This window comes from Pteronotus mesoamericanus, unplaced genomic scaffold (assembly GCF_021234165.1).
Source record: "Pteronotus mesoamericanus isolate MK-2021 breed Mesoamerican mustached bat unplaced genomic scaffold, CSHL_Meso_final contig_220, whole genome shotgun sequence".
Taxonomy (NCBI): domain Eukaryota; kingdom Metazoa; phylum Chordata; class Mammalia; order Chiroptera; family Mormoopidae; genus Pteronotus; species Pteronotus mesoamericanus.
This window is the reverse complement of record NW_026555091.1, coordinates 9,799,874-9,810,029: the sequence shown is the minus strand read 5'-3', so window position 1 is coordinate 9,810,029 and position 10,156 is coordinate 9,799,874. Positions and strand designations below refer to the sequence as shown.

The 10,156-nt window shown below is 63.1% G+C and overlaps 1 protein-coding gene across 1 annotated transcript; it reads right to left on the bottom strand.

The window, feature by feature from the left end:
• Positions 1-275: 275 nt before the first annotated feature.
• DDX56 (DEAD-box helicase 56) lies at positions 276-6,884 on the bottom strand. The gene is made up of 14 exons (XM_054571294.1): positions 6,810-6,884; positions 6,513-6,674; positions 5,819-5,979; positions 5,523-5,693; positions 5,314-5,404; positions 4,518-4,762; positions 4,094-4,213; positions 3,471-3,584; positions 3,285-3,379; positions 2,590-2,663; positions 2,415-2,504; positions 1,797-1,902; positions 1,071-1,141; positions 276-730 (listed from the first exon to the last, which is right to left on the bottom strand). The coding sequence occupies exons 1-14, from the start codon at positions 6,867-6,869 to the stop codon at positions 653-655; spliced, it is 1,638 nt and encodes a 545-aa protein (XP_054427269.1). The 5' UTR covers positions 6,870-6,884; the 3' UTR covers positions 276-652.
• Positions 6,885-10,156: the final 3,272 nt, after the last annotated feature.

The following is a 10,156-nucleotide window of genomic DNA, read 5'->3' as shown; positions in this document are numbered from 1 at the left end:
TGAGCCCACCTCCCGAGCACCCCGCACACGGAGCACACGCAGGGCTGCCGAGGGGCGGAGCAGTGCCGGGGCGCCGCAGTGCTGGGGCTCCGCACAGGGCGTCGCTGGGGGCGGAGGGGGCGGAGGGCTGGGTCCCCCGCAGGCGGCCCTGCAGGGAGGCAGCAGGCTCAGGGTGAGGAAGGCCGTCTTCCCTGTGGCTGATGTGCCATTTCTGAGCTTCAGAGGCTACAGGCTGGTCCGCGTGACAGCAAACAGAACGGCCACAGGAGCAGGTGCGGGCTGGACAGAGACCTGGACAGGGCCTCTCCCAGGGCGGGAAGGCCCCAGGCTGCGGCGCTACACCGCTGACCCCTGCTGGCCGACAGGGTGCACTCAGCAGGCAGGAAGCCCAGCACTGCCTCCCAGACGCAAGTTCTGGGGGCGGCCCCTTCCCACCCCGGGCCGGGGGGAGGCCCAAACCGAGGCAGCTACGATCTTTATTGTCTTTAAGGCACAAACGCCAGCCTGGCAGCGTCACGGGCCTGGAGGCCAGTCTGCCTGCCCGGAACCCAGGGCATCGTCCAGGGCAAGGACCCCGTCTGTCCGTGGGGAGCCCGCTCCCCGCGGAGCTCGGCCCCGGGGCCGGGAGGACGCGCAGGCGGCCTGGACGCACTCAGGAGGGCCGCGTCGGGGGCCTGCGCTTCTCTCCTCTGTGCTTGAAGCTGCGCAGTGGGTTCTGGGCCTTTGCCTTCTGTGGGGTGAGGGCATAGGTCAGCTGGGGGAATCGGGTGTCTGAACGCCCAAACCGAGACAGGCCCTGAGAGGTGGCTGGTGCCGCCACTGCAGGGCCCTGCGGCCCAGGAGCCCAGGACCGAGTCTGCTGTAGCCCACCTCCCGCCTGCACCCTGGAGGAGGGGCACAGAAAGCCGGTCTTCCTTTGCTGCCGGAGGCACACGCGGGGGGCTGAGTGAGTCCCAGCCCCCGTGACTTCCACCTGGGGACCAGGAGTTCTGGGCCGGTTGTTGGGGCCGCTCTCCTCCACGGGCACGCACACCGTGCTGACGAGGAGCCAGGGGGAGGAGGGGACATACCTTGACCTTCTTGGAGGGCACCTTCCTCCGCTTCTTGTGAGGGTTCACCAGACCGCGCAGAGCAGGAGGCACTGGAAGAGACAACGGGCCTCAGCCGCCGCCGCCCAGCCCTAGGCCGGTCACTCCCCACCCACATGCCCTCTCTCCTTTCCGGACCCAGGGCCACACTCCAGTCCCACGTTCAAGTGCCCACGACGCTATTTGTCACCACAGAGTCTGTTGCAATAATCATGTAACAGAAACAAAAAAGAAGACATCTCTTAAAAAGAAAATGCTGCTAAAATAGAAAAAAACCCCTGCGATCTTTCCACGTGTGCCATGTTGCTGCAAGTCCCTCCCCAATCGGGAGCCTCTCCCCACACGCCCTCCCCTCCCCTGTCAGCGGGCCCTGCCGACCCGCAGCAGGGACGCTGGGCCCCTGCCCCGGCCTCCGCCGGCCAGGCCACGTGGGCGGGGGCCTCTGAGCTGAGCCCTGACGCCCTGGCCCGCCAGCCACACGCTGCTGGCAGGCGACGTTGCCCCTGTGTGACACAGACGGGCTCTCCCCGTGTCCCCTGTGCCGCCTGTCCCCACAGCAGAGCTGCGCGCAGCGGGGCAGTGCGGGGAGCGTACCGGCGCGTCTGTGCACGCGCTGCTGCCGGTCTCCGAGGCCCTGTCAGCCCAGCGCACGCATCGAGGACGCGCGGCACCCCCCGCCTGCCCAGGGCCCGCCCAGGCCCTGCTCACCCAGGTAGTCGGGGACGTGGCCCAGGTGAGGCTTCACCACAGCGGGGTGCAGGGGCAGGTCATGCCGCAGCAGCTGGAGGTCCCTGGGGTTGTCTTCAAAATACGTCTGACGGGGGAGAGACAGAGCACGGCAGGGTGTCTCCCTGTGTGATTTCACAGGGCTTCTGAGCCGGTAACTCGTGTGTCGAGTTTACAAAGCGGAGGTTTCCCCCGCCTGTGCCGTCACCTGGTCCCCTCCCGGACGCCGCGGCTGAGGGGGTCTCCCCTCCCATCACACCTGCTGCCCTTCCGTGAGGCACTGGGCAGCACACAGCACGGCACAGCCTCGTCGCCCGGTGCCACCCCCGACGGTCCCCTCACTGACACACAAACAGCACCTCGTCCCTCCCTCCACACGATGCTCCCCGCTTTGCTCGGCGCATCCGTACGGGCCGGGGGAGGGCACTCGGGACCCCCAGCACCGCAATGAGCTCCGGCACGTGCACAGACTGTCGCTGCGTCACACGGGACGGCCGCCCTCCACCGCCGCCTCCCAGCCAGACAGAAGGCTGCCCGCGTCACGCCTGCCGCTGAGGCTGGGCCCCTGGGCCACCTGCCGCCCGCCCTGCCGCCCCTCACCTTCAGCCTCTCCGAGTGCAGAAGCTCCTCCTTGATCTCCTTCAACCTCGCCTCTCGGATGGCTTGTTTAGTCACCGAGCGCATAGCGTCCTGGGTGGACACTGGGGGTCAGGACCCTGGGGTTGCCAGGGTACCCCACCCCCAGGAACCCACGGCTCCCTCCCGGCCCACTCACGCGGCAGCGGTAGCGGAAGCCCTCGATCTCCTCCATGTGGAACTGGTAGGGCAGCAGGGCAGGGGCCCCCGTCTCTGTGGAGAAGCAGCAGTGAGCTGCCTGCACCCGCCCCGGGGCGAGGCGGCCGGCACCCGCCTGTCTGTCCCCCACAAAGCGACCTGCACGTGCAGCGAGGAGCCCAGGTCTCGCCAGCAGACACAGCAGCCCCCCAGCAAGCTGCAGCCCGGGCGGCCCAACGTCCCCGCGTTCCGGCTGCCCGTCACACGCCCCTCCCTCAGGGCCCGCCCAGCCCCCACGCCCCTCCCCCAAGGCCACTCTGGACCCTGCGTCCCTAACGTCCTGCTGGTGGGCCATCGCCCCCCCTCTGCCAGCATACCCTCCCCACAGCCCGGGACGCAGCCCGACTACCCCAAGACAGCGCCCTCCCCCGGCTGCCTCCTGAGACATCACCTGCTTCGAGGCCTCCGCCCAAGCCCCTCCCACCCTCCCGTTGCCGGCGCAGGCATAAGTGTGACTGGGGCCTGGGCCTGCTCGCCTGCGGGGGCAGTGCCCGCTGCGGGGGGCAGGACGAGGATAGAGCAGGGCGTGGGGCGAGCAAGTCGGGTGGGTGGCCGGCGGCGGCACACCAGTGTCCCGGCTCCATCGCTGTGCCTGGGTCCGAGGCGTCCTGGGCGAAGCCTGGCCCCAGCGCCTACCTCCTCCGAGAAGCTCCTCGATCTTGCTCAGGTGGGACTGCTCTGCCGGTAGCACGAAGGTCAGGACTACCCCTGGGTTGTTGGCCCGCGCCGTCCTGCAAGAGGAGACGGCCCAGCTGGTGCTTCCGGCCTGAGGCCTGGGGCGCCCACAGTGCCAGGCCTGGCCTGCAAGCCCGGCCCCCCTACCTGCCCGCTCGATGGACGTAAGCCTCGGGGTTGGGGGGCAGGTCGAAGTTGAGGACGGCAGACACGTGGTGGAAGTCTATGCCGCGGGCCACGCCTGCCTCTGGGTCCGAGGCCCTGTAGGAAACACCCGCAGCGGACTCACCCTGCGCTCCCCGGCTGCTCTTCTCACGCTGGTCCAGTCCAGGCTCCCAGCAAAGCCTGCACAGAGCCGGGGGCCCTGAGAGCGTGAGACGCGACCCCCAGCACCGTTCCAGGAGCCGTGCAGCGGGCGGCCACGCCGCAGCCCCGACCCGGGCTCTGGGGCCAGAGCGGAACTGACTGCCCCGGGGGCTGATCCGAGAGCCCCATCACGCAGACTGAGGGCTCCCTTTGCCCCTCAGAAACACCCTCCCCACAAGCCACAACTGCATCCAAGCAGGCTGGGCCGTCGTCTCCCGCGCCAGGCAGCGCACCAACCACCCCGGCGGCCGGGCCCCTCCTGCCGCCAGGGGCCATGTGCTTCCTCCAGGCCCCCTCCAGGCACGGGCTCTGGGAGCCCTGCCAGCAGCAAGGCCTGGCTCCCTGCTCCAGCACCCTGGTTCATCTCCCTGGGGAGGTCTGGGAGGACAGAGACACGGACTCACCTCTCCCCCTTGGGTCCTTTGCCCCGACGCCTGCCTTGCGCTGGGGTCCCCAGGACCTCGGCATCCGTTGCTATGACGCAGTCGTAGAAGCCTTGGTTGAACTGCGAGATAATGTGGCACCTATGGGCCGAGGGGGGGGGGGCAACCCCAAGGGCAGGCTGGAGGCGGCTCATCCGCCCCGGCCCCGCCGCGACCGCTGTCCTCCGGCTTTCCCTCTTCTAAAACTCCCCCACGTGACCTCCGTGACTCAGCGCCTCAGCTGAAGACAGAGCGACAGCGAGCCTCTCAGAGTTCGCGATCAAGTCACGACTGTCAGGGAGCCCAAGCCTGGCCTCTAAGCACTTAACGAACAGGAGCATCAGCTGCGTCTCCCCTTGCCAACCCCCATCGCCAGGGCCTCCAGCCGAGGCGCCAGCCGCAGCACCTGGAGCGCAGGGGGAGCTCCCCGTTGAGCACGCAGGCGGGGATGCTGAGCTGCTCCAGGAAGAGGCGCAGCCGGTAACTCCGCTCCAGGGTGTTGACGAAGAGCAGGGACTTGCCCCGGATCAACGACAGCTTGAGCAGGGCATAGAGCAGCAGAAACTTGTCTTCCTCAGTGTCGCAGGTCACCCGAAACTGCTGTAGCTGCTCTGGCCCTGGCAGCTGGGACTCTTGCAGTTTGAGAGTAACCTGGGGGGACAGGCCTATGGTCAGGAAAGGAGACAGAGACGCCGTCGCAAGCTGACCACGGCACAGAGGCGCTCGTTCAAGGCACCGTGGGCCCCCGCCAGCTGGCGTAAGGGGTCCGAAGACCCCGGTTATCATAGGGTATGAAGAACATAAAATTACACGCAAGACATTTGGTGAACAGAACACAGAGAAACGCAGACAAACAACTGCAGTGAGCAGGGACATCCTACAGCAGTAATAGTTCTGAAAAGCAGAAGTCACGAGGTAGAAAACTCTCCCCTCGCTGCTAAAGGCAGCCTTCCTGCCCCTTGGGGTCTCTGCTCAGGCCTCCAGGCGAAGTGTGAGCCCCGGGGGGACCTCTGGACAGCAGTGACTTTAGATTTAAAGGGAGGGGAGTGTGATGACTAATGGCTCCTACTGCTTCAAAACCATGAGGCTAAAGCAGTCACAACTGTCCCCCAACAAAACACCAAAAGGCTCCTCTGAGCAGCAAGGATGGAGTCCTTAGAGTCACCTGTGAGCTGCTCCCGACACGTGCACAAAGCACTCACCGGGTTGTGTAGTACCAGCTCCTTGAGCGTTTGAACGTCTTCATTAAAAGTCGCTGACATCAGAAAAGCCTGATAAATCCGGGGCAAGTGACTACAACAAAACAGGCTCCGTCAGACTCCAGCTCCGAGGGCCTCTGACTGCGGCGGCTCCCGCCCACCTGCCCCAAGCCCTGGTGTCGGCTCGCAGCCCCCACCTGCCTCTCCCTCACCAGAGGAGACTCTTGACCTCCTCCTCGAAGCCAAAAGAGAAGAGAAGGTCAGCCTCATCCATCACCAGCAGCTCCAGGGAGTCCCGCAGCTTCAAGTTGTCTTGCTGCACATGGTTCAATATGCGAGAGGGGGTCCCCACCACCACGTCAGGCTTCTCCATCAGCACAGCTCTGCAGTCGGGCAACACGGCAGCGTCGGGGGGGAGAGAGGCTGCGGCTGGGACCTCGCCCGGGACCAGCCCCCTTTCTGGCTGCACACAAACCCAACCCCCCACAGCCCTGGTGCTTTCTCCCACCTCTGAGAGGCTGAGTCTTCCGCGGCTGAGACATTGGCCACGCGGATGTCCCGGGCACAGTAGGTGGCCAGCTGCTGAATCATGGACTGGGCCTGCCGGGCCAGATCCTTGGTCGGCACGAGGACCAGACCGCGCACAGCCTGCTCCACCGCGGGGCCGGTCTGCAAGGGACCAAAGACTTCAGACAGTCCGTTCGTGTCAGTGTGGCTACCTGGCGCTTCCTGGGTCCCTTCCAGGCAACCTGACCCCACTGCAGGGACTCTGCCCCAACTCGGTGCTTGCTTCTTCGCACCTCAGGATGGGAACAAGAGAGCTCTTTCCCAGGCACTGACCCTCAAAGGCTGAGTTACTTCATTGCTTTCAAGTTACTCAACATCCACCAATCCCGCAGCTGCCCTTTCACCACAGCCTATTAGCTGAGGCGGGGGCGGGGAGGCTACCCAGTTTTTACAGCGGAAAGGAAAGAGATTCACTCAAGATCAGAGTAGCGGGAGCAGCGCCCAGACGAGGACCCAGGGGACCTGCAGTCCAGCCCAGAACGTGTGCCACGACAGCACCAGGCTCTCTCGGGCCATCCTCACCGGTAAGAGGCCACAAGAAAGCCTGGTTCTCGGGAAAAACCGATGACAACCACACCCTTTCCCCGAGGGCACGCGAGCGCCCAGACGTCTCCATCTCCCTGCCCGCGACCCACCTCCTTCCTCTGGAGCAGATGCTGCAGCATCGGAATGGCATAAGCAGCCGTCTTCCCAGAGCCAGTGCGCGCCCGAGCCAGGAGGTCCTTCCCTTCCAGGGCCAGCGGGATGGCCTTTTCCTGGATCAGCGTGGGCCGGGACCAGCCCAGATCGGTGACGGCCTAGGAGAGACGAGGGGCGGCTCAGGCGGCGCGCAGCTCTGCCGCCGCCCCCAGCCAGGCCGGCCGGGCTTCTCAGCCCGCCGCGTCCCCGCCGCCGCCCGCCACAGCGGCCTGGCTCCTTAGCCCCCCGAGTACCTGCAGCAGCCGAGGGTCAAGGCCCATGTGTTCAAAGCCCAGCTCCTCGGAGTCCGCCATGCTGAAGCGCTGTAGTGACAGCGCGCACGCGCAGCAGGAAAAGCGTGCGCCGCCTGGGCGGGTCAAAGCAACAGCCAATGGGCGTCGGAGAAGCCATCATTCCCGGAAGTATTGCGGCGCCGGCTTCCGGTGTTCCGGCGGAGCGCAGCGACCGCGGCGGCGGCGCGCGAAGACCGGGATTCCGGGCAGAGGCGGCGGGGTACCGGGGGGTACCGGGGGGTGGCGGGTGTGGCCTGGGAGCCCCGCGGCTCCCCTCTCGCCCTCTGACGCCGCCTCCTAACGCCTGCTGGGCCGGCGTTTCCCGCGGCGGGGGCGGGGCTGCGTGGACGTGCGTGTGGTCCCTGTGTGCTCGGCTTCGCTGCCCCGCGGGGCGGACAGCTCGCAAGTACACGCTTGCAGGCTATGACTTTAACTTCGTTAGCGCGTCTAGGCTTTGGGTCCCGCTGACCGTGGCTTGCTAAGAACAGGACTCCGGCCCTAGGTAGCTTCTTGGGAGCACCCGCTCCTGCCCTGCTGCCGGGCCGCTGTCCGGGTCCGTGTGAGCGCTGGCTGCTCCACCTGCTGCGCTCAGGAGTTCTCGGCAGAATGTTCCAGGGCCTGTGGCTGTGGTGGCGACACAGGAACGTGAGCAGGGACAACAGCTTTGTGAGTAGAACGCAAGTGACAGTGGGTGTAGCAGTATGTGGTAGAGGCCACCGAGAGGCTGCCTGAGACTCAGGGCCACAGACGGTCCGAGGAAAGGCCACAGCAATTGGACTGTGCCAGGACGAGGGTTGGAAGAATCAGGAGCGTGAGACAAAAAGGAGGGTAGGTCTGTCTGCAGTTCCCTAACCTGGCTGCCCATCAGCTACCTGGACAGCTTGGTTAAAATGGGGATTCTTGCCGGCTGGGTGGCTCAGTTGGTTGGAGCGGCCTCCCCTCCACCAAAGGGTGGTGGGTTTGATCCCGGGGCGCCCTGAGCGTGTGCGGGAGGCAACCCGTCCATGTTTCTGTCACATCGATGTTTCTCCCTCCCCTTTCCTCTCTCTAAAAATCAATAAACAAACATCCTCAGGTGAGGATTAAAAGAAAATGAGGACTCTTGGTTTCTACTTGTGTTAGTTTGTTGTTGCTGCTGTAAAAATTACCGTAAGCTTAGTGGCTTAAAATAGTGTAAACTTATTACCAGTGTTTATGGTTCGATAGGTCCGAAGGCTGACAAGGGTTTGAAATCAAGCTGTTGGCAGGGCTGTGTTCCCTTTGGGAGGCTCTAGAGGGACAACCCCTGTCTTGCCCTTCCCAGCGTGGCTGGCGGCCCCCGTCCTCCGTCCGCCTTCAGAGCCAGCAACGGTGGCTGCGTCCTCCCATCGCGTCACTGTGCCCCGTCTCTGCCTCCTTCCTCCGACTTTTCAGGAAACTCGTGAGGACAGTGGGCGCACCCAAATAACCCAGGATGCGCTGCCCTTTACAATAAGCGATCGGGGGCCTGAACTCCCCTCTGCCTGGTTAGGTGACAGTGACAGGTTCCCGGGATCAGGACACGGGCATCGTTCGAGGGCCACCCTCCTGCTACCACATGAACCTGCTTCATCAGCCTGGGCCTGGGCGTTGCTTAGGAATCTGTGTGGGGTTTCCCGGACGCCCTTAGCGTCCACTCTGACGTGGGCCCCCCACAGCTGCCAAAGGTGAGGGCGAGCGGAGAGCCGCTCCTGCACCACAGGTCAAGTGACACCGGGACCAAAGATGGACATGGGGCCTGCAGTGCCGGTGACAGCCCGGGACCCAGCCTGGATGACAGGGCACCACAAAGGCCCCCCCACCCCTTCTTAATTCTTTTTTGTGGTAAAGAGATTAAAAGGCCTTTTGGTAAGGACGTTGCGTGGTCTAAGAAACAAATGCACAAAGGAAATCAGGGTAATATGGGGGTGGGTGGGGACACTAACAATTCCATGGATGTAGCCAAACTGTCTGAAAAGAACTTTCAGGCCGGAACGTATCTGAAGAGCAGCGAGCAGTGTGGAAGTGCTCCCACCTGCCCCATGGAGAGCGCCACGCACTCCCAGGTCCGTCCTCGCTCCCCTCCCCTTCCTGCCACCCACTGACACACCGACCCATAAGATGCAGTCGTGTCTACCGCCGGCCGGCGGACGGTTGCATTCAGCCTCAGCTCTTGCCTGTAGGTTCCTGTCCTCCCTCAGCCCGGACTCCGGTCTCCGCTTTACTGCTGGACCCCTAGTAACAGTCAGAGCAGACACCTACGTGTCACCTTCCCGACGTGTCTCATGCTCCTCCGGAGCCTCAGGCCAGTGGCCCCCACTGCCAGCTCGTTCCGATCTTCCCTGGCTACTGCAACACAAAGCAAGCTGGAAACCGTTTTACCTATCCTCCTGACTGGTGCGGCTCAGTGGGTTAGGCGCCATCCCACAAAGCGGTGTGTCAGCTGTTCAATCCCCCGGTCAGGGCATGTGCCTGGGTTTCAGGTTCAGTCCCTGGTGGGGGCACGTATGAACGGCGACTGATCAATGCTTCTCTCCCTCCACTCTCTAAAAATAGTCTATTTTAAAAGATCTTATTTTTTTTTAATTAAACATCCAAAAAATGTTGGGTATGTCAGTTACGGCACTTCCCCTCACTGGGCTAACATGGCATCCAGAATTTACAAGGTGGAACGTAGAAGTTCAAAAATATTGAATGACAGTGCTTATAGATCTAAATTGCATATATTTTTCAAATAAAATGTGTGTGTGTGTGTGTGTGTGTGTGTGTGTGTATAGAATGGTATATGACATAAAAAGAAACACATTTAATTCTGTAGGTCAAATAAAACCATGAGCCCTGGCTGGTGTGGCTCAGTGAAGTGAGCACTAGACTATGAAACAGCAGGGTTGCCAGTTTGATTCCCAGTCAGGGCAGCAGGCCTGGGTTGCAGGCCAGATCCCTAGAAGGGGGCTCATGAAGAGGCAACCACACATTGATGTTTTTCTCCCTCCCTTCCCCTCTAAAAATAAAATCCTAAAAATTAAAAAAAAAAACACCCATGAAATAAAAAGAACACGCAACTAATGGCATTGTTTTCCAGTGCCCTTGGCATGAGGGGAGTGCGGTAAGATCTGCTTAAACTTACGATCCTGGGACTTAACCCCCCCCCAACCCGCCTGAGTGGCTAAGCAACCACTCGTGCGCCCATGTGCCGCGGCCGCGGCCGGGCCGCAGCGCCCCGAGCCCACCGCCGCGGCCCACTCCGCAGAGGAAGTCCAGGCCAGCAGCCTCCCCTTGGCCCATGTCTCATTTCATTCCAAACTCAGCTA

What these genes read in the sequence shown, in the direction of transcription:
- DDX56 (XM_054571294.1), bottom strand. Translation starts at nt 6,869, where the DNA reads ATGGCGGACTCCGAGGAGCTGGGCTTTGAACACATGGGCCTTGACCCT. An exon ending in TACGTCCATCGAGCGGGCAG is followed by an intron (nt 3,380 to 3,470) that starts GTAGGGGGGCCG and finishes CTCCTCTTGCAG; the next exon opens with GACGGCGCGGGCCAACAACC. An exon ending in TGCACTCGGAGAGGCTGAAG is followed by an intron (nt 1,903 to 2,414) that starts GTGAGGGGCGGC and finishes CTCCCCCGTCAG; the next exon opens with ACGTATTTTGAAGACAACCC.